At 40.1% G+C, this 24,800-nt stretch overlaps 1 protein-coding gene across 5 annotated transcripts in view; it reads right to left on the minus strand.

Moving 5' to 3' along the window:
* Positions 1-24,800, minus strand: part of BTRC (beta-transducin repeat containing E3 ubiquitin protein ligase) — a 115,313-nt gene that overhangs the window by 54,170 nt on the left and 36,343 nt on the right. For all 5 annotated transcript variants that reach the window (XM_084210313.1, XM_084210316.1, XM_084210314.1 and 2 more), the window contains 2 exons: positions 12,480-12,557; positions 59-148 (listed from right to left, as the gene is read on the minus strand). In XM_084210313.1, coding sequence (XP_084066439.1) covers positions 59-148; positions 12,480-12,557 — 168 coding nt within the window. The remainder of the gene's footprint in view (positions 1-58; positions 149-12,479; positions 12,558-24,800) is intronic.

Here is a 24,800-nt window from a genome sequence, read left to right on the forward strand (position 1 = left end):
CTAACAGTGAACAATTTGCTAAAAATCCCTCAAAAATCAAAGCTGTTCTCTTACTTACTTTGGCCACACAATTTTCAGTCTTCATAGCAGTGCTTCCTAGACATACCGTTTCCTGGTTTAAGCACAGTCTGGCACAGCTGTTGTAGGTCTGCAAAAAGATTAAAATGGTTATGAATAGTAGAACACAATTTTCTTTCAGGCACCACATTTTTGGCACAGGAACCTACACTAACTCTACAACTCTACTACATTTCCTTTTTCTAAGATGTAAATGTTTCAAACCAAAATAAAATACTTTATAGCAAAAGTCTATGTTCAGGGCATGCATGTTCTCTGAGAAGCCATGTACAATTTTACAGTATGGAAATACTTAGATTTTTCTTCTCTGTTCCTTTGAAAAAGGAAAAAAATCTCATCTCAGTTTTTGTTCTTTCACAAAATGCTGCATGATGGAACAATTAAAGCAAGGTGATTTCTACACACTAGTTATCAGAGAGTACGTCAAATGTGAGTAAACAGCAGAATCTGACTTTATCAGAATATAAAATGTAAAATACATGGGACACAAGGAAGGTTATAATCAGAAGGGAGCAAATGCAGACCACATTTCATTGCTGTATTTAATCTTAGTTATGTAAAGCTTTCTAATTTTTTTTAAAGTAGGATGTCTTTTTTCTTTAATGCTGTCCTGCCCAGGTGACCCCAACTGGGGCTGCAGACTTCAGAATCTTTGCAGAGCACATCACTCATAGTCTCTCTCCCTTTTGAGGGAAGTGTATGAACAATACTTACAAAGTAGGCTTAAAATAATTTGCTTGATTTGGCTGTTTAAACCAGTATGCCTGAAGAACTCAGGAGCTTCTAACTGAGGCTCTTCTCACCCCCAGCACCTTTGCATCTAAGAGCTTCAGTATGGGATTAATACACCAGCCACCATTTACAGAAAACCGCTCCCATGCAAAAATGGCAGCTCAAAAGCAAACACCAACTTGATTTGTTTCAAGAGTAGAAAGCAGACCACAGAGAAGATGTTGCCACCTCAAAAAGTTGTGTGGGGAAACCCCAAGAAAGATGCTGAAAAAGAATGAAATTAAACTTGTTACAAAGACATTTTCAAATGTGCTAAGTAAAGCATATTACCATTCATTATATTTTAAGATTGCCTTAATGGGAGGATGCACAAAGACTTGTAGCGAGCTGCCTGTCAGTTATCTCCCTGTAATACTCACTGGCAATCTCTGGAGATGTTTTTTTAGGGCTTGCTATGATTTCCATTTGCTTGATTTGAAATGACTTCAACCCCAAACCTTCTACAGGTTACAAAACCTGTGGAAAACACTGGCTCCTAAACTTCTCCCTCTACCCTAAAGCTCCATCACCAGAGCCAGACTCCCTCAGTGCCAAGAACCAAAAACCAATCTCCCTCTCTTGCCCCTCTACCAGAGGCCTGACTCTGTGCAAAATGTTGTTAGCAGCAACACAAAAACTGGGAGGGGGGCACATGGCAAAGGAAGTCAGAGGCAAGAATGCAAAGAGATTAAGAGAGGCTAACGTTGAGCAATAAGAAATGTGTCCACAAAGCCAGTGTTGCCAACAGCCCCCAAGTCAGGTAAGCACCAACTGATGGGCACTGAGTTATAACATTCACCTAAGTTCTTATGATCTTCATGAAACATTCCTTACTGCACACCATGGGAAATCAGTATACTGGCTTAGGTGGATCTGTACTGGACCAGCACAGTACAAACATTCTTGGAGAAATTAAGGAAATCACAGTCCTTTCTAACTTACCTATTTACAGAGCCCCTTTTAAGTTCACCATGAAACAGAAACAAAAGAGAGCACAAAAACCCTGTCTTCTCCATTGCTTTAGTGTTCATGTTTTATTTCTCAGCAAGGTCTCTAACCAGAAAACAACCAGTGACAGACAGGAATGCAGAATATTCTGGCTCCAGCAGTTCTCCTTACATGTCACAACATTGATATCTGCTTTGACTAGCAGCCAGCAAGCAATTTCTGTCTCTAGACCCAGAAGGAGAAACTGAAAAAATCAAACACATGAATTCTTTCAAGGTGCTGTGCAGATGAACAAAGTGCATCTTTCAGCAGGAGAGGCTCAGATTCAATCTGGATTAGGCCACAAGCAAACACAAGTCTGATTGCCTCTTGCAAATACTTGCCAACATCATAAAACCATCACCCTGGTATGCATAAAACTTTCTCCTTAGAAGAAAGATCAGAATGGTATAAACTACTATAAATTGGGGCTTAGATATAGCACTCCAACTGATAGACAAAAAGTTGATACCATCTGCTTTGCACTGACATTCAAACAATACCATGCAAACTTCATTTTACAGGCATGGTATTAGTTAAATTCAACCAGATTGTGAAGGTGAAAAACCATGAAGAGTTGGTAAGATTCTTTGTTCAGTTTTCACATTTGTGTAATTTAAACCATTTATTGTAAATCTGTGATTTTTTTCACTTGCAATTTAATTCCTAGAATTCCATATGCAGTATTTCTGCACAACTTGTCTGCTACATACTGTAAGTTTTATGAGGAGCCCTGATTGAGGAAAGCTACTACTAACTCCACTTTGCAGATCAAAAGCTCAGCCACATAAACATTTACTGAAAGCAACAAGGAAGTCTGTGGCTCTGTGAACTGAACCATGAACTCAAATCTTGTCAGTCTTTTTCCTCCCAAGACAGGTATGCGCAAACCTTGGTTGCATGCCAGCTTTTTAAAAGCTGGGCTTACAACAGGCTTTCTCCATATTTACAAATGGGAAAGAGCAGACAATCCAAACACAAAATGTGAAATACTGAATGCTAAACCTAGACACATCAGCATTTTCTGAGAATGAAAGAAGCTTACTATGCACTATTCAAAAGTTACATACATGTCAGAATGCAAATACAAATAATTATTCTAGTGAATTGCTTAATTTTGATTACTTTCACCCACACATTACATCTCAGTGAGAACAGCACCAACTGAACTTCCAGCATAACTTGTTTGTCAAATCCCACAGTACCAGGACTACTAACATTTGACAGAACTAGTATAGCATAAATTTAAATAAGATAAAATGAAACACTTCTTCACACAGTTGGCAGTGAACTTCTGGTGCTTCCTGCCCCAGGACATTGTGCAGAGAAACATCACCAGGAATGGAAAAAGGGACTAAACAAACTCATGGACAGAAGCTCCACAGATATTCAGCAGATATCTTCCAGACATCCCTAGTGCAGCAGCAGTAGATGCTGCAGGGACAGGAGGGCAATGGAGCACCAAAAGAGCCAGATTTCCTTGCTCCCACTCCACAGCACTTTCCACTGACAGTGCTGGAGCTGGCAGTGGATGAGCTGACTCTGGGTCTGACTGACCTGGGCATTCTCATGCTATCAACACACCACCCTGCCCTTTGAAAACATGCCAAGGAACTCCTCCTTCCCAACCTTTTCAACCACAGAAGGAGAGAAGAACATGCTTTTACAGTAAGAGCCAACTTTTACACATAATTTTATTACATAAGGATTTATATATGTGCCAAATTACCAGATGACCATTTAGTCCTTCAGCAGCTCTTTGTTTCTCAGTAGAAGGGAAAAAGAGAAAACTAAGAAGAGTATATATTGTGGATTCAACACATCAGGATGCATATTTGGGAATAAAACATAAAGTACTCTTCAGTTTGACATACATTATTATCTTTTCAAAGTTACAAAGTTCTTATTTTCAAATTCTCACAGAAGAATGCCTTATTAGCTTTGTGGGATGAATAAAGAGGGCAAAGATTCACACACATGTTCTACAGTATGTTTTAAAGGGTTGAAAGCAAAACACAGAAAACCTAGTTCTCCCTTAAAATCCAGAGGAAAAAGAGGTAACGTCACTCTACTTGACAGGTCTCAATGGAAATGTACTGCCAATGTTACAAAGAAGCTGCATCTGGCTCAGGAGGCCAGGTCATAAGAAGCTTGGAGAATATATTGTCAAGGCAGTACTACATGGTAGTCTCCAAATTCTTTTTGGTAGTCTCCAAATGCTTTCTGCAGGCAGCAGTTACTGGCTACTGAGAGACACAAAATGGCTGCTGGACACAGAGATCTGCTTTCATCTGATATTGCTCATATGCTAAGAGTTATTGTGAATAGGTCCAGTGAATAGACTAGTGAATGCTGAAAGCAGAATTAATGTCATATCATCAAGTAATAATGCAAAGTCCTTCATGTTAGGCGAAACGTTTGATGGTGTCTAATGCTACACAGCAACATAAGAGCACCTCCTTCCATTTGTTCCAACGCCCATGGGAACACTGACTCACCTGGAAGAAAAAGCAGGAAAATCAAAGCAAAAACTAAGCCTTAGAGAAGGATATTTCTCAAGTTTGCCTTTAAAGCTTGACCCTTTTACATATCTCATCTAATCTGCACCAAAACTGTTCAAGTTTTTCCTCACCTTTCATCAAAATAAGAGGTTTCTTCATCAAGGAAAAGTATTCTGAAATGGTAGCCTGGTTCAACGCTACAGGCAGATAGCTTTGCGTTGGAGTGCTTTAATATGTTTTTATATTGCATATAAAGCATGCAAACATAAACCAGTTTGTTGAAAACTACCCTCTTTGTGGAAGCTGGCTGTAATTCTGAACAAGTTTTCAATTTTCACACTGCTGCTAGGGTAAAACATTTTAAAGAGTTTAATTTTTACAGTGGCTTCAATGACACAAGATTATCTAACAAAGTAATGGTTAATCAATAGAGGGTTTAGTTGTCAGGTGAAACATATAACACACTAAAAGGGATTGATTGCAAGACTCCTCCTTATTTACTAGAAGGTATATATTTAAAATGACACAAACTTGTTACCAAGCTGCATTCCTTTAACCTTGCAAAAGCCGTTTGAGAAGAGCGTTAAGCAGCCCTATAGCCAAACAAGCTCTAATGAAAGAAAAAAAGAACCCTACAAATATATGGGAGCACCAAATCATGTCAGAAGCAGGGGAACCACAAAGCTGTATTCACTCTCAGCCAAACACTTAAAATGCCACAGAGGCACTAGACTATGGTTCACTAAAGATAGAGCTGTATCTGATCTCATTCCCTAAGTGTCTTTGGTTACATTTTTCTTTTTAAAGAAAGTATGATCCTGCTCTTTGACACAAACACAAAAACATTTCTACTCTTGTCTTTGCAGCTCTGGATGAACACTGAGCAGCAGCCTGAAGCCTTGAACCCCAGGCAGAACTCTATGGATGCGCAGCTTTTCTACCAACTGAAATCCATTTCTTCGGCCATTCATTCCAAGAAACCCCAGTCCCTGAACAAAGCTCCACTTTTTAATAGAAGCTGCAACCCAGGAGTTCAATAAGATTTCCCCCCCAATAGTTAGTAATTACATGATTTATCAGAGAAAGATAACACTAATAAAAACACAGCAAAAAGACAAAACCCATACCCTCCCTTCAAGTCATTTTCAGGGAAAAGATTATTAAACTGTTCTTTTTGAACAAGGGCTTTTGTAGCTAAGCACAAATTGCCAAACGGTTAGAAAAAAAGTTATTAGACTCTGAAGAATTCAGCAGAAGTGGGAAGTTATATAAACAAATCACTCCAGCAGATTTGGAAAGATCGTTTTCATCTTATTTAGAGTCTTAGGAGACTTGTATTAATTACCCTTTAAAGGTCTTTCACATGGACTATTTAAAATAAATGCAATTTATTTATTTATTTCAAATGAGGTGCTTCTTCTGAAAGAATTAAGTAATCTTAACAAATTTAAAAACGTTTTTATAAAGAGGTAATTAAAAAGAAGACTAGAATTAAGTCAAGCTGTAAGACATTACCCAGGATCCGCCTCGACTATTTTCTTAAGATGAAATTTTTGTTATCCCTAGCCCAGCCTTGGGAAGGATAGTCTCCATAGAAAGTTATAAGACAAAATAAAGGCTAGCCAAACAAAAAACTAGATCATTTACAGGATTTTCCCTAAAGCGCAGTTTGTCATATTGCAATTACACCTTGCTGACTGTGAAAGCCAGAGTCCTTAATATTGCCACTAGAGGGAAGACGTGTCTTAACACACGGCAATGGTAGTTGGGGAGTGGGTTTTCTTGAGCAATTACCATAACAAAGCTCCCTTGGCTGTGTGTACCTTCTAATTACCCAGTACAATTAAAATGACTTACCTAAAACAAACATGGAAAAAAAAGGCCCCCAAAACAAAAAACCTCAAGACAATGCAAACAAAAAGCTTTAGTCCAATATGCTTGTTACCTGAAATTACATTAAAGCTGAAGATCTTTTTTAACTCATCCATAAATGCACAAGGGGGAGAAACACAAAAAGCAGTATGCCACAATGCCCAACACCACAGAGTTGTTCAGCTAGGTAAAAGCATTAAAACAAACAAAGAGCAAGGCAAACTAGATCTCTTGTTAAAGAAAAGAAGAAAAAAAAAAAGAAAATGTGGTATTTAGCCATCTGGTAGCTGCTTGAAAACAAATTGTCCTCAGAAGAGCAGAAATACAGTACGTCTCCTTGCAGTTCACTGGCTTATGAATCGGACTACTTTTCCTACTTTTTTTTTTTAATACAGGCATGGTAATGTTAGACCTCTTTGCTGCTCCTTTCACTTCCCTCTTGTCCCACTGTGCAGACATAACCATGGTCATCCCAATCAGACCCGGCTGTTCTAACTTGGATGCATTATTCGCAGTCTTTCAAGATACATCTTGTTGGGCCCATTGTTCAAAACACCCCAGGATTTTTTTTCTTTTCCTAACAGCTACTTGCTGATTTTTAAGCCCTTAAATCTTTCATTTTATAAGGCGTGTCATTAAGGGAAGATGGCAGCCAAGTGATTTTTCTTTCCATTGACAATTTGTGACATTTTTCCAGCAGCGTGCAAGGTGTTGAAAACCTGGCAGCTGTTACCTCCTGGGATGAAGATCCTTTTTTATCCTCCCTTGACAGTTTAACTCAATGGGTCAGCACCTTTAAAGACTGCAAAGTACCACTGAAGTGGATGGAGGCTTGAATTACTGCTCCCTCCCTAATCAATGTAAACCCTCACTGCAGGTGAAACTCTTAATCTATAGAGGTGCATGGGGGAGGAAAATGTAATGCCCTGAGCCAGATGGTTTTCATCTTGTTTTTTAAAGAAGAAAGGAACAAGCTAACAAGGGGACAGCTACTTTTGTTAGCTTCTTGGCCTCTCTCATGGCTTCAGATCCCCAGGGTTCCAGCCACACAAGAGAAAGAATACAGAAAAACATAAACACTTAAAGAAATATAACTAGGGGGCTGGCAACATGCTGCTTTCAAAGAGCTGGGAGCCCTGTTCAGTGCTTTATTTATCACTGCCCACGTTCTTCGGATGGTAAGTGGACATGGACACAAAGGGCAGGGGGGAGCAGACAACACTTGCAATTTACTCAATTACAGAGGAATGCAGCAATGCGGCGGGGTGACAGATTCCTATTAGCACTAATGCTGAAAGAGCCCAGTGGCCTTTCCGCCACAAGGCAGCATTCCCATTGCAACTTAGACTCCAGCACATCCCGCTTTGGCTGGCTTTTAAACACGCAATAGGTGTTACAAAGCAATGGAAATTATTTTGTTGTTGTTGTTTGAGAATAATGAAGAAAAAAAAAAAACTTTAAAAGAAAGAATAATCTCGCAAGTAAGGCTAAGGGTGTACCTCTAGCAATTTCAGGGGGCTTTTCAATCAGCAACTCCTTATTACCAAGCGTTGTGTAAAAGATGAGGTAACCAGGATAACTTTATAGACTAGGACTGCCCTGCCTCAGACAGCTCTCCAACACAACGCAAATCTGAAGTGCAGCGTCTTCCCCAGAGAGAGGGAGGGAGCTGAAGGACTCTCTCTTCCTCACACCATGCAAGTTTCCTCATCATTCAAGAAGAGGGCTTCAATCTTGCATGGCAGTAACACTTTTGCAGCACAGAAATACACATGGAGAGGAGCCCTAAGCAGTGGGATGAGGCTGCCAACTGAAAGTAAACTACTAACAATTGCTACTCCTTGTTTTCCCTTTGCTCTACCTTCTTCAGCCACTTTCTGCTTCTCATGGTTTTCTTGAGTACTGGCTTTAAACTCTTTAGGATCAGACTGTGCCTATTTTAACTTTGAAATAGTGCCCAGAGCATGTTTTAGGTGCTACGTGTAATTTTAGAAAATTATCTCAAGTCTGTAAGAGTGAATTGAGGAAATATTCTGTGCCAAAACCATAAGAGGGAGAATTCTTTAAAATGCTAAGGGGCTTGTCTGAATGGGGTAACAGACAGGGATTTTTTTCCCCCGGACTTCCATCTGGAAGCTTGCAGAAAGACAGCAGAGTCCAATGTGAGGTTTGCAGGAGGTACACTGTGGCAGCCTTGCTGCTGCCAGCTTTTCCCCACAAGGCACCTTCGCCCACAGATGAACCACAGCAGCAAAAGGCACTTCATTATTGCTGCAGTGAAGAGAAGGGAGGCAGGGTTTTAAACAACCAGCATTGTGCCCGTCTTCTTTAAAAACCAGTAGGGTAATCAAGTTCAGGGCAGCCCCGGACAGCTGCCCTGTGACCTATTCATGTTGATCCCCACTATTCATCACTTTCCTTAGGACTATGAGGGCAAGCTCCCGGGGAGTGACCACCACAATAGACAGATACGAGCCAACAATAATACGCTTCCTGCAAAAAAAACAGATGGCACTGCAATAAATTTACAAATCTGCATTCATGGGTCTGTTAAAAACACCCAGAAGCTAAAAGGCTGGAGGGGCCCCCAGAGAGTTTCCCCTTCCCAGTTTCTAAAGGCCAGCTCTCTCCCCAAGACTATTGAGCTCATGTTCTTCATAAATGAAGGATGGAGACATAGCCCTTAAAATAACAAATGGCTGACCTAATCAATCTAGTGTTTGGGTCTAACACTAAATGATAGGCACTGAAAACTAATTATGTTTTTTGGCAAGGAAGTTGAATTAAAATGGAAACACACAGGTTAAAAATGCACTGAAGCATTTGCGAGTCCCTTTGAAAGGGCAGCACACACACACGCTCACATGCAGGGCTTGAAACAGGAACCTGATTCAATAACTCATGCATTTATTTTTAAAATGAATCAGATTAGTCCCATGTGTGACCTGCCGGTCCATCTGTATAAGCTGGACTTAATGGGCACTCTTCTCACGCTTACTTCAGTTTGAAGTATGAGAGAGATAAATTTAGTTTAATTTTCAACAGATCAAGCTATCCATTTTCCAAATGGACCATCTGGATCAGCCTATTAAAATTAATTTATAACTTTGCAGTGTGAAAATTCGTTTGTTAGCTTAAATAAAGTTGCCAAAAACTTTTGCCACTTGTCATTGTTTTTTTCTGGTCTGTTTTCATACTATGATTTTCAGTTTATCCCTTCAAAATTTAATTTTGTCAGATCAAGCACTCAACAAAAACGGAACGTCTGCATCCATATTCCAAAGTCTGTCATAGCTTAGATCTTCTCACTGTCCCAGCAAACAGTGTCAAGTTCATTGCCTTCTTCTGTTTCCCAGTGCTAATCTCCATGTCTTTCCTCCCTTGCTGCCCTCACATGCACCCAACAGTGGCCGTGCCTTCCACTTCCAGCAGTTCAAGGACACAGCCCCACTTGTTGAGACTTCTGAAGACACCCTTCTCCATAAACCATTTTAATCAACAGCAAAATGATATTCCTCTTACTAATAGTTCCACAGCACTGAGCAATGGGTGTCTTCAGCTCCTGCACACAATTTCAGGTGTGTAAGTAAGCATTACACCTCCTTAACACCTCCACCTTCTGGTATGTCTGATCCACACACCCACATGAGAAAACGTTAAGGCTAAGCACTGCAAACGAGGCAAGAAAAGGAAATGCACCTTTACTTAAACTTGTTAGCATCTGAACATGTCAAGACATCGTACTTACCCTGAAGTGGTCTGATGCATCTCATTAATTTTCTAAGACTAATCAAAAAGTACTAAATATGAGGATACATCCACTGGAGAGACCATTTAAATAAACACACTCCTAACCCCATACACTCAATTTCTCTGTGCAGGTAGGTCCATGTTCCCCAATAATGAAATATTAAGAGAGTCTCACGGGAGGAACAAAAAATACGAAACTGTTCACACAATATTTACCAAGTTAGCATCTTTTCAGTAAAATGAAAAGCATTTTTTGTGTATTATTGCTTTGACAGCATTTGCAGGTCATATTTTTTTGGTTCTACAAAGGGTGGATAGATGTAGCACTCTAGATCTTTCCAGTAAGCATTACTCATTGATTGTGAGTATTTAGGCACGTGGCTAAATGTGCCTGACTTCTGGAATTAGAGCCCCAGAAAACTCCCACTGCTCCTGTCCGTTGCTAATGGAGAGGAGGAACAATCTGAGCTTTCAAAATGCTCAGGCAGCTTTATTTCTGTCTATGCAAAGAACCAGAATTCCCTCCATAACAGGCAAAAAATCATGGACAACCACCTCCTATGATCTAGACAAGAGGGCGCTTGCTTAAAGACTAAGACTACATCTTGAATTTATTTACAAAGACTGTTCTCAACACAAAGGCCCCAGATAGCAATAGCAGACCCAAGGATTTTGTCCTGCATCTTTCACTGTAAGGACTGGACACAAAGATGGAGACTGACACAATGTCTCAACAATATTGTGCAACACAGCTAACCATCTTCAATGTAAACAATGTCCAGTGAATTCTTTCCAATATGAAATCTTGGGATACTACAAGTGGTTTTTCAGTTGTATTCCTGGAATCTACTTGATTATGATGAATTGTGGGCTTGAGGGAAAATACAGCTTTCCTGTGACACTAAGAATACTTCTGCAGATTGAGATATAACAAAATGGAAACCAAATTCAAGAAACTGTACCTTCCTCATCTGTAAAATACAGTTTGCAAATATCTGCTTCCTCAATCAATTACTACAAGGAAGGACTCAGTGTGATGAGAAGACGCACAAAATAAGTAACTCATGATGCTTTTTAATTAACATCTCTTACTATGAATCTTCTTTTGATAAGAGTCATTCATGTACCTCTTCTTGCTGAACCTGATGGCTTGCCATGGATAATATTACTCTAAGATAACCCCCCCCCTCCCCCCCGATTTTCTGGCATGCTGGGGACCTTGTTTCCTCTCCTGGGGATATATAGTAAGGACTTAGTAGGTTTGCCCTCTTCCTCCAGCTCTTGCTTGTTGTTGAATGCCAGAAACAGTTTGAGTTTCCTCTAACATATTTAATCAATTCAGCAAGGTAATTCTTCTCAGCTATAAACGGAACCTCAGCCATTATGCCAGCATATTGCCTCATGTCTAAAAGACTTATATAGATACATCTGTTAGATGGACCTGTCTTAGTCACATGTATGCAGTCCTTCACATAACAACTCCTCCCACAAAATCAAACACTCCTATTAAAACATAAAAAAACCTCAAACCAACCACACAAACCAAACAACTCTGAGCACAAGTGCACTGTATCAAAAAGATATGTCTTCCTTTACTATGACCCACAACTTCTCCTGGAAATAGCTGATGTGGGGTAGGATTGTGCCATCTTATTCCTCTGCCTGAGGCTGCTGCTCCTGTGGCTGAGATGCAGAAGGAAATGCAACAACTCCTCAGCTGTTGCAATGTATGGCCTGGGGTATTCACTTAAGTCACATTCACCAACGGTTTCACTCTGATACACCAGGCAGCAACCTCAGGCAGCTAAAGCAGGGACATAATTTTGCTTCTGCTGCCTGAAGGTTGCAGTGGGGAAGAAGACCAAAGTGAAAATGGATCAGAAATCACTAAACCCAACTTAAATTTCCCAGAAAGCACATGTCAGCCTCCCTTTGTTGGCCACTGGGATTAAAAAAGGGAATTATTTTGGATTGGTAAGGAATTGCTTTACTATATATAATGGACAAAGAAATACTGTTTTAGTAAACCATTCTTTCTCCTTTTTACCCATTAGTAATTTAAATGAATGTAAAAGAAACAAGAACAGGTCATTTTTCAGATTATTAAACTGGATATCATCTCCAAGAAAATTTACCTTCAAGGGCAATAAAAAGTTTAATTGTTGTACAACATTTTGAGAGTCTTGATCTGAGGCAAGGCAAAATATACTGCAAATAAGACAGGAACAATTACAGAAGAAAAGGCTGAAGAGGTCTTGATAACCACCAAGAAGAAAGGTAAAACTAAAGTCACAGTTGACTGAATTATACTGAAGCATACCTTTCTTCAGAGTCATCAAACTCCCCTGAAAGCTAAATATCTGTGTCTGATTTTCCTGGGTACAATGTAACTTGCTCAGACTTCAAAGAAGAAAATAAAAGATTTCCAGGAGCACAAGCCAGACTTCAGCTTCCAGAAGCATTTAAGGATTCAAATAGCTAGAAAGTTTTATTGCATTTTTAAAGAGACTGTTCACATACCTGTCTAAGTGAATTCTTCTCAGGAATGATCTTCCTAGGGGGCTCATCATTATTACAGTCTTCTCTCTCAGAGGAATTCTGTGAAAGAAAGTAAGCTTTAATTCAGTTCTTATCCCTAATATTACTCTGCGAGGAGAAAAGAAACAGAATATTTTTCCTACACAGGCTGTAGCATTTTACATATACACATACTGGAGGCTAACTTGTACTTTTATGCCAAACAGCTTGTTATGGCAGAGAAAGAATTTCTTCTGCTCAACACAACAATGCAACACTGTGCAGGTTATCTACTGAAGAAGCCCGTGCTTTAGGGATTTATTCTGAAACTACCAATAACAGCCACTTCCAAAAGCTGAAATGGTGGTTGAATCAACATGGCAACACTGGTACTCCTGAACACCCCAGAATAACCATTTAAAATAGTGGAACCTGTTGAAAACAAGATGTTGTTAATGGGTGCAACTGCTGCTCTCTGCGTCCCTATGTTTTTCATCTGCCTAACAATTACTAATTGCACTGAGTCTGCCTGGCTGCATAAAATCATAGAGAAATTTTGGTGGAGCTAAATTCTTGTGAAAGAGGTTGTCAGGGAATCCTTCCAAAAACACCCCCAAATATTGTGTAGGTAGTGTATGATAATACATCTGTGTTTTTTTCTCCTGCTGCCTGACTCCACATATACGTACCATTTCTAGAAAGACTGATTCTCCAAAATGTGAGCTGCAACCTCCAAAAAAAGATCAGTCAGACAAGAGGATGTAGAGAAGAAATGCAAGGGAGCATGAGTTAAAAATACAATCAGGAAACTTTTGTCATGCTACTGTCATGATTAAAACCAAATATTGTTTGGTTTAAAGACAAACTGTAGTTGTATCAGGACATGAATAGTCCTCTTGCAAATACTTGGTTAAAAACTGCTGGATGCAGTGGGGAGAATCCTGACCTCACAGCCAAAGTCAGCTGCTCTGAAGACAGCGTTCCTTCGCACAGGTTCAGCTACTGCACTCGGGGAGAAATGACAGCCAGCTTTGGGGGAATCCCACACACATATCTAAACTAAGTTTGATCACCACAGTATTCATTGCCTTAGGCCACATTCCCACACATTCAGTAGTGAGCAACTAAACAGGATTTAAAGAGAAGCAGAAAAACGGCCTAGGGAGAGCTCTGCCAGGAAAAGGGTGGCTTTCCGGTTACTTGCAGACAAGCTCAGGACTGCATCTATTACAGCAGAAGTTTGCATTCTGCATCTGTCTCCCAAATAACCTGTCCTTTGCTGAGCATGGCTCTGCCTGGCTTCTCACAGAGACAGCTTCCAGCCCAACACCTCAGGAGACACAAGTGGCATCTGTTGGCAGAGGAGGAGCAGGCCGGGTGAGCAGTGGCAGCTCAGGGCCAGCAGCAGCACGGCGGCTGCAGGAAGCCGAGAGCAGAGCCGAGCATGTGCCCACTGCAGCGCTGCGTGAGCGCGGGCTTGCTCTGGGCAACGGGACCAAAGGGACAACCAGGACACAGGGCAGGGACAGAAGCTGCTAAGAAATGGCAGACAAAGGGTGGAGGGAGAGGAACACAACAGTAAAATCCCACTTGGGATGTCATAAACTGGTCAGGAGTAAATCAAGGCTTGCAGACCAACTAGTGATTTTGAATTCTTTTTTTTTTAACAAGATATAGAACCTATAAGGCACCATGACATTTGGAATGCTGTAACCAGGGGTTTATAATGGAAATCAATCCTAAAAAGGCCTGATAAATCACTGTAAGAGGGCAGCTTTTAAAAGTTTTTGTATGAGGTCACAGTCAGGACCAAGTTATTACATTAAATCCTGCTTTGAAAGAACTGTGATCATAAAAACATACAAGCTAGAATCGCATATATACAAAAAGGGAGGTCAGACATTAAAGCTGTTTTTTTCTGCTCATGAAATTTAGTTTAGTAAGTGGTTCGTTCAAGTTAGGATTTTAATTTTTGTGCTTTGGGAAAAAAAAAAAAAGATCAAAAGTGAAACCTGTAAGACCTGAGATGAGTTACTAAAGGAAATGCATTTTGTTGTGGCTATAGGGTAAAGGGGTTGTTTAGTACTTCTGGATTAATTTTCAACATCCACCCCCTTCCCTACAGTAAGAGTCAGAACGATTCCCCTTTCCAAATAATCTCACTTTGACAGTGAAATCTTGCATTCTTCTCGCCTTTCAAAGCCACTAAGGATCCTCCCTCACAGAAACATCAAAAAGCAGGAACTGCTGGTGAACTGTTAGCCCTTATTCTGAAATTTCTAGTTACTGCAAAGCATCAAGTTATCTACTTTTTCTTTAAGCTGAGCATCTAATTTTAAGAGCAAGCAGAGGACCATTTTGCATTCATTATCTTTATAGGTGGCAAGGCTAAGAGGTTGGCTGAACAAAGACCAGACAAAGACTGCCAAGTGCATATGGTGGTTCACAGCTTGGCGTCTCACCATTCTACAGCACCAACACAGCAGCTCCGATAGCAGACTATTAAAGAGGAGCGCTGCTCATGCACTTTTGTCGGCAAGTAAGTTACGCTTGGTGAAGACAGAATGACTGGAAAGCATTACACTCAAGAAAAAGCACAGATGTTTATAACTCCCGCTCATTTCTCAGGAAAAGGAAACCTATCAATCCAGGTGCAGCTACAGGACGCTGCATATTTCAGGACTAACTGTAGCTGCATGGAAGTGAATTTCACTTGACAGGGCAACACTTAGCCATGGCCAAGGGAAGAGCATAACGTAATCGACTGAAACGGTACATCTATATATTTCTCCTTGCTGAACAAGGTGGGAGGAGGGATAAACATGTGCGAGGTCAGAATAAGGTTTGTCTCAGCAGGACTCCAGCGATGCTCTCGGCCACAGGAGAGGCAGACAAAGGGAGGAACCGCTCTGAGCACCCTCTCGTGGTTACTGAAATGCACGTCCCGGGCACAGACCTGGAAAGAAGCATTTGGTATCCAGACGGTAAGTTGGGTGTACTCAGTAGGAATATTAAATATCTGCAGCAACTGTACTTCATACATAGTAGGGGAACGATGGAATTTGCTAGGGAGAAAGAAGCAAAGAAAACTAGTGCACATGGAAGGCTGAAAAGCCATACAAACTCCCTTCCAGCAGGGAAAATTTTTACTTCCCACAGGCAAGCCTTCTTGACTAAAGCTGGACTAGCTAAAAGCATTTATGCTTGCGTGCAAGGGTATCTTCTTTTGAACAAATACAGGGAAGATTAGATACTGAAGTCTCCAAAGCACACTCTCCTTCCACAGACAGGTAAAATACTTTTTTTTTTTTTTTTTTTTTGCCCAAGGTCACACAATGACAGGGGAAGTAGTGAGAAAAGAAGTCAGGAAACCCAAGCTCATAGTTCTTGTAACCTTGAAAATTTGTCTCTAACAGAAGATTCCTGCAAAGGGGCTCTGCCTTCCATAGCTCATTTTTCCTAAAATGGCTACTGCCTGTAATGAGATCCTTTTAAATCTGATTTGCATTTAAAACTTCAGCCTGTAATTAACAGAATATAACTCCATGGCAGGTTGTCTTAAAGACCACTACAAAATTATTACTATTTAACTCTCCCTATGAAGCTTCCTCCACCACTAAACACAACATGCTACAATGCATACGAAATCCCCAGACTGAAGCATTTGACAGGAGATGACATGCAGTATTTTGTGTACACAGCCCAGCAAAACACTGCTGGGAATGAGATATAATACATGGAGAAATGCACTCCCAGGGACTACCAATTGGGCAGAGCTACCTTTAGTACCGCCTCACTCGTGGTGGAAATCAAACCCCTGCCAACTGGGGGAGGCTTTCTTTGATGCTGTTCTGCCCTGCACTAATTATAAAAGAGTACAGACACAGCCTTTTTTCCAAGTGTGTGGAGGTGGGGGTGGGGGAGAAGCGTGTGTCTATGTGAAGAGCACAACTATTTTTTATGCTTTCAAATTCTTAATCCTGTTTGGAGCTGTCAGTGGGGGTTAATGGAAGCCTTGGATAGGAGAATTCCAATCTGGTTGGCAGATGGATAGGTTGGTTATAGCTGCATAACTATGTCTTGCCTGCAGGCACAATTCAGAACACTGTTAAAGCAATATAAAGTCTCTGTCAAGCTGAACCATTTGGATCAGTAGCAAGGAGAAATAATAATAAAAAAGGAGTTCATTTCTGGGCCTTGCGTGTTTATGCTAGTATGCAGAAACTGATTAATTGTCATCGTGTGCTGGTCTGCTATACCTCGGATTTCTACTTCTGGAGTAGATTTTGCATGCTAATATAATCATTCTCCCTCTTGAGACATTAGCAAATAATCAAATGAAAAACAGGATCATAATTTACTGAGATTCGGGCAATTCTCTATGCAAATTTGACTTGTTATTGCTGCTGCCTCGTTAATCTGAATGCCTTTGACAAACTCCTTTGATTTATGAACTCATGACAACTCCAATGTGTATATATTTTGCTAGATTGACATTATCATTAAGAGTGGGTGGACTGAGCTCACATGAATGGCTGATTTTATTCGCTGGTGTCTGCTGCTCAACAGCTGAGCATCTCCTTCTCACAAAGCCCCTGAGCGCCAGGCTCTTCCCATCTACCCATCCATTCATCATCTCGATGTTAATTGGCCCAGGCTTTAAGCAAATTTTCAACACGATTTAAAGGCACGATGACACTGATTACTGACCCTCTGCCATACGGTGCCTATTGATTAACCTGACAGAGATGATGAGCTTGAGGGAAACTAGGTGTGTGTGGACCTCGGGGAGGGGAAAAAAATAATATATTGTTTATGCAGGCAAAACACTTGTCTTTATCCCAAAGGCCAGAATTTGTGCTGCACTGGCCCTTAAAACACACTATTGCTTTAAACACCTGCATCCAATACAGAAAATGCTTGCTTGCTTGCTGTGGAAAAATGATTACAAATTTGATGTCATGTGCAGTCTGTATTTTAATCGAGTTCCCTGATAAATAGACCCCCTCAAGCCAATCAAGTCTCGCTCCAGCCATTGCGTGCGTATACATCAGTTCGAACAGAAGCCTGGGTGTGCAGAGTGTGCTTTTAGTGGTATCAGCAGATCCAACTGCATGTAGGAAATCTACTTGGGTATTTTAGGTCTCTAAGCAAATAATACAGTGGGAACACAGTGTGCAAACAGTTAGAGTAGAGTAAATGTTCCAAGGGCAAACTGGATGCCAGACATAGCTGTCTCAGTATTTCTGCTGCCACATTAAAATAGATGCTTTAGCACACACCAGTGAAATAGTGCATTTTTCCTTTTCCAGTGCAAACTGTTGATATGACCTGACCCTCAAGCTCCTAAGTGCATTGAATGAACACAGCATTTTATCAGAAATTGAAAATAACTGACATCCTTTTTCATGTTCCTGGAAGTGTCCCTGTGCTGCACTTGGTCCTCCTCACCAAGGACAGAAGGGTACTCTCTCAGTCAAGAGGCAGCCACTGAATAAAGAGGTACATCAGCATTCTGTCTGCAGACTGGTGCTGTATGAAAGTAAAAGGAGGCAGACGGCCTGTTTAACCCCTGCCCAGCCCCGGGTTAAGTCTGTCAATCAGGGCACACTGTTCTTCTCTCCCAATTCAAGCCAGCAGCCTGCCAGAAGTCAGGATGTTCCTCTTGTTTAGGAAGAGGGAATTTGGGAGAATGAGGGTGTTGCTCCAAGATGCTGCAAAGTTAGTTGTCTTGCAGAAAACAGGACAAAGCATCATCAGGTAAAGGTATGGAGAAATTAGCTGTAATTGCCTAATGCCAATGTCAGCCAAAGAGAACTGAAAAGAGAAGAGCTATGTGTGGAAATAAGTGCCAGTCTAAGACCAGAGGCACATAGAAGCCTTATGTTCCCTTTCCAATAACCTCTGTAAGTGATAGATGAGTCCAAGTCCATTGTTATCGTTAAGGGACTGTCAGCATCCTCATTTTATAAATGCTGTCTGTCAGTTTATAAATATCTCAGCCATTTCAAACAGTGCTAGGATGAATCCTGGCATAGCCAGTGTCAGCCTGAAGCAGTATTACTGTTAAAAAAAAAGTGTCTAAGATACACTAAAAACATGTGAGGATATCTTCTCCTTTTTCTCCTATCTTGAGATCCAAAACATTCAAATTCACACTTATTTGGCCAGTCACTAGTATATAAAACCAGTCTTTATGATTGGTAACACTTTGAGAAGAACAAGTATGAAAGCTGCAAGTTTGAAGGCAATTCTCTGCTGTTCAGTAGATAAAACAAAAATGACAGCTATAACACACAGGGAGATCCACAGCAATGAAAATGCAGAGATAAGTATCAGACCCCATTCCTCCTCGGCATTTGCTGCTCTGAACATTTACCGAGATTAGATCCTTTTAGAGAACACCATAAATTGCAACGTGTAGGCACAAGGGGGTGACTTCAGCCTGGAATGAAGGCGCAGACAAGTTTCCCAGCTCTTACAAGTTTAAAGTTAAATGGTACTTTTGCAAGGGGTTTTGGCTGAGCATTAGAATGACAGGAGGCCAGAGAATCTGCAGCCTGCCTTGCACTGACTGATAATGGAAAAAGAAAGGGAATAAACTAAAAAGGCCTTCCAGTTCAGTGTCTGCTTTACACACTGGCATACACATGTCTATTCTGTTTATTATATCTATTACCTTGTTAGCTGCACAGAAGCATGGCACTTTCTTTTCCTCTAATACATTTATAAATGCCCCGTAATGGGGGTAAAGACTTCACTCCCCCACCTGGAACATTTACAAGTTGAAATTCATGCCCAAGCAGCTCAGATGCCTACTAAAACTTAAATTCTTAAAACTGAATCTCTGACAGCAGTGAAAATGGGAAGTACAACACTACACCTCTGACCAGACACATACATTCATGTTCACACAAGTCCTAATTTGGTCTGCCTCCATCTTAACACTGATGATGATAACAAAAGTTTCAACAACCAGGGCAAGATTCTGCTTTTCACATCTGCAGAATGGATCCTTCATGGTCTTCTTAATTTTTCATTCAAATTAATAATTGGAAAAATATAAATTTTCAAAGTCATGAGACTTGATAACAGAATTTCCTAGCATACAGAAAAGCTTCTTATGACGTTCTTTAACTTAGTAATTACTTGTTGGCTATAAAGGGTAATTTAATGGTGTGGGAAGTCCGCATTACTAGAACAGTAAATTCAATTTAACATTAAAATACCAGAACCCAGCACAAATATCAAAGATCTGATGAACAGATGCATTTCGAACAGCAAAAATCTAGCTCTGTAGCTAACAAAAAAACCACCACCACCACATCCCCCTCCCCCCCCAAAATACAGATGCTAGGAACAAGTCATTTAGGGGAATTAAAAAAAGCTGGTTTCATTTCACCCATATTTTTCAAGAGAGTGAGAGAGAGAGAGAGAATATCTAATGAGAACAGGCTTTCCATGTTTCCCAGGAAGCAGCCCTGCTTAACAGTTCTGTTCTGTGAATTTAAGAGAGTCAGCAGTAGCAAATTTGTTTTTAATATTCAATCTTTCAAGCTTTGCAAGCTAGTTGGCCAATGGCTCTTCCTATTTCAATGTTTGTTGGCCCTTATTTACACACACATTACATCCGGAGAGCCTTTGAATATAATTTCACGTGGATTAAGGGAAGAACATTTGCTTCTGCTAATCAGGACATCTGGTTATTTTTGTAACTCACAGACATCTGCATTAGGCAGTTTGACTTCCCCATTCCTCATAACAAGGTTAGAGCTTAAGAAGCCTCAAGGACCTCTAGCTGAATTTTATTATTTGCATTTTTTCACAGCCAGGTCTGTTTTGGAATTTTCTTTCCTAAATAGCACAAATTGATCAGCACCTTCACAGGTATACACATGTTTTTATAGCTGGCACTTTCTATGCATGATTTTATAGTGTACGTCTTGTACTCTAAAATTCAATGTAGTTCAAAGCCATCTACATCTTTTTAAGGAACAGAAAGCACACGCTCCCAAAAAAGCATGGCCAAAAACATCCAATTAACCTCACAACACACATAATATGGGTATACTTTCAAAAACTCAGCCAGATCACCTATGTAAGACTGGTGTCAGGACTTGTCCTGAATCTTCTTATCTCTGTGCTTTGGTTTGCCTTTCCCTACTGATTTACCCTTGTACATCTGCTCCTCACATTGAACAAAACAATATTCTTCCCTTTCTATTCTTCAGGGCAACATTAGTAATTTATCTCATCTTTTAAATTCAGGTTAAAATTCCTTTATAACAGTTTCAGCTGGGGTTAAATTTTTCTGCCAGACTGCTGAATTGTGCCACACATACTTCAGGAAGAAGGATTTTGCATGCAACGGAAGCCTTTTAGAAAAGAACTGAATCAATCCAGGCTTGGCTCTCACTTCTTTGTTGCTTTCATTTTGCTACATTCCTTCCACAAAAATTCATTTTCAACACTCATCTCAGAGTGTAAAAGTACCAAAGTTTGAAATTATACGCTCTTATTCACAGTTCACAGCATTCTTCCCTCCCATGCACATTAATTGTAGGCTTTTATCAGTGATTTTGTATGCTGGAATAAGATGTTTTCTTGATTTCTTTCCCCTACATGTAGGGTGGGGGGACAGCACAAAGTCAGCTTTTACAGGCTTGGAATATAAGCCAACATTCAAAATACATGTCAAAAACATATTTCTTGTTCTAACAAGAGTTAGCAAGAGCCACCGGATCCAGGGAGAGTTTTAAAAAACTTTTTATTTATTAAAATTCTCTAGTTACAGCTTAACTTTCTTTGTACAATATTTATTACAGCTTCATCTGCATAGGAGCTGCAAGTGCTCTTAGAAACCAGTTGTAAAAGTGTCTAGTTTTGCTGCAGATTTCATGTCCTTGATGCCTGAAAGATAGGCTGGAAATAAACCCCCACAGACCAATGTCTATAGAGCAGGTGTTTGTTTATTGCAGTGCTGATGGTGAGGGGGTTATCTCCACCTAATTCACCCACCTCTGTCCAGTGCTATGCTACACTTACACAATGACTATTGTTTCGTGTCACTGTGTCATTACAATATCATCACACAGGTGCCAGAACTGATTTACATCGTATGAGCTCATGGTTATCAGACAGTTCTGCAGCACTGTGCTTGCGCCACCCAACTCAGGGAGGTCGGGGGCCTTTGATGAAGGCTTCCAAGGTCTTCTTCATATCTGAACTTTTCAACTTTGTCTTTGGAACAAGCGCAGTTACAGCGTTCCTTGGTCTATCTGGTCTCAACTGGCCTAAATTCTTTGTTTTGTGGCTAACTGGCTTTGCACTTGCCAATTTTTCATTAATACTACACTTATCTATCTCTAAAGCTATCCACCTGGCAAGTTTTTTTCTTCTTTTTTGCCTATTCAGCATTAAGCAACTAGATAACCATATACTAGCCATTACATTGTATCAAAAGTTATTTATATCAGGTTATGAAGGCATAAAAGTTTTTTTCAGGTTATACGGGTATAAAAAGCTACAATTCAGATTATATAGGTATCAGGTTATATAGATATATAAACAGTCATGATTTAGGTTATATTGATATCAGGCTATATAGGTATATCAAATTATATTGATATTTTTTAACTCAAGCTATATAATCACCTTGTAACTTTGATCTAAGTTATATAGGCATCATCCTTCTTCAGGCACTATTTTCTAACTTTTAAAACTATTTCTCTCGAAGAACCAATGCCATCTCACTGGACTGACTATAAAACCCCTTCCCCTCTCATTCCTGGTCATCACCTCCAATTATTATTATAATTTTCTTTTTCTAAACCTCTCATTCTGAGCCCTCCTGTCAAACAGAGAAAATACCTCCACTTGTCATCACATCCCTTCCCCAGAGCCTGTGGCATTCTCAGTCTCAAATACCTAAATCAACCACACCATCCTCATCTCACTGTACTGTTTTATGCTTTACTTGTTGTTTTTTCCTTCCTTATTTTTATTGCAGGAAAGGGGAAAATGAGATAAAAAACAAAGGCATGAAGCACAAGTTGTCCAAAGTAAAAATGACAGCATAGGGGAACAAAACTTGTTAACTTTTTAGGCACAATTTCTCCCCTACAGCAGCTCACTTGTTAAAAAAAGGGAATTCAGTGATCTCACTGCAGTGTCAGACTGATGGGAATTCACAGCACACTGTCTACACCACTGAATGTCGAAGGCACCCAGACCTTTGTCTTAGACACTGTGAGCCAGGTGACCCTGCAGCCAAAGCTACTTGGTTCTCAATCTGGAATAGGTTCAAAGTACCTATGAAGTCACCATGGAGCAGTGTGGATGACACAGCTCCACCTCCCCAGAGTGCCTCACAGTAGTAATTAGTCCATACAGTCAGGCTTCGGTGGTTTTTCCAGCTTCCAAAGCTACATTTATTACAAGAAGCATCAATCACACCACTGCACTATGAGGCAAATTTAGTTAGCTTCCAATACAGGGCAGGTTTCCTTCCATACAGTGCAGTTGAAAAACCTCACTGCAGATATGAAAAAAAGGTGTGATTGTTCAATCACATCAAGCAAAAAAAAAAAAAAAAAATCTTCTAATAAAAGAATTGAAAGTTACAGATTAGGCACTGCACATTATAATGTTTGGCTAGCAAGCACTGCAGCCTTTGAACAGCTGCCACCCAAGAAACAAACCTTTGGGTTCTCCTGACTTGGCTAGAGCAAATTTAAATGTGGCAACACAACAGCCCCTCCTGCAACATTTAAATTTAACAACTCACTACTAGGTTCTACCACTGTAAAATAATTCCAACTCTACAACACCATTTTCTTCAACTAGAACAAGGAGTTACAAAGTATTATTTTATATTTCATTGCACTTGGTAAGAAAAAAGAGTTGGACATGCTTTGGAGACCATCAAATAGGGTGAGTAGCCAAGCAACCAAAGAAGGAAAGATAAGGATGAACATTGGTTCTCACCTTCAGATACCTTGGGGCTGGCAAACATTTTGTTCCTATAGGAAATGATACAGCTCTAGACCACCGCCTATTCGAGATCCAGTAGTTGCAGCTTTTTTGCTACAACATGAATGGCTTATTAAACCTACAGCATATCTGTTTTATTTAACTTCTTGGTGGAAAGGGGCCAGGAAAACAAAATGTACTTAAATGCTGAATTTTTTTTTCCAGGCTGAATGCCTTTCATCCAGTAAGACATTCAAAGCAGTGACCCAGCAAATGGATTGAAAAAGCAATCTTCCGTCTCAGTGCCACATTATCATTCCTATTCAGTATTCTCGGTGAGATATCTCAATCAGCTGGATGTGTGTGTAAGTGACAGCGCAGCCCATTGCTGGGTTAATTAAACATTTGACTTTAACACCCTCCCCATCATTAAGCAAATAAAAACAGATAATTCAAACTGCACTTCATCCACGGGGTACACAACATACATGTCAAAATTAAGAGAGTCCAAGGCCCTCGGGGAGTTCTACTCGGGGAGGTAATCAGTTTAAATCTTATCTGGTTTATCAATTATTCTATTGATTAAAGCAGGGTGATTATACAAAACTCCCTCTTGCCACATGGGATACATGTAAGCAGAGCAGGACAACACACACAGGCTCAAAAACGATTTAAAGAAAATACAGACAGATGAATAACAGTCTATTAGTACAAACCAGCAATCCATAGCTGGAAAACCTGATACTTCAAATTAAGTCCTTCCAAATAAGAGTACCAATGCTTTTAGCTCATCTGCTCTAAAATCAGATCTGTATGTTGAAAGGACTGCATTTCTTCATTTTAAAAAGATACATTTTTTAAAAAGATACATTTTTCCCAGAACATAACAAAGATAGCAAACACCAAATAATTCCAGACTTTTAAAAGGCATCATTTATCTATCAGTGACTCTGAAAAAGGGGATGGAAAGGGTATTCTCTGTGTTTTCACTCTCCCACATACAAACAAGGCATAGCCAAAAGTAGAATGTTATATTTTAACAATTTAAGTGTGACAGATCAACTCAGACAAAAAAAGAATGTGCTGTGGAGTAGTGGAGGTTTTTTGCTTTTGCAACTCTCCAAAGTGAGATATTAGCAGTTGTGGGAGCTGCTACTGCCACGTACTCCTCATTTTCAAAAAGGCCTCACAGAAAATCCCACCACAGTGGTCCTTATCACAACTCTCTTGCATACAGCTGCACTAGACAAAGCAATTCCAGTTACTTCTCATTTTTTGTTTCCAGCTGAAGACCTTTTTCTCTTCATGTGTCTGTCCCCTGAGTTTATAATCACAGTCTGACCTCCACCATCT

Source organism: Fringilla coelebs (genome assembly GCF_963513975.1).
Source record: "Fringilla coelebs genome assembly, chromosome: 8".
Taxonomy (NCBI): Eukaryota; Metazoa; Chordata; class Aves; order Passeriformes; family Fringillidae; genus Fringilla; species Fringilla coelebs.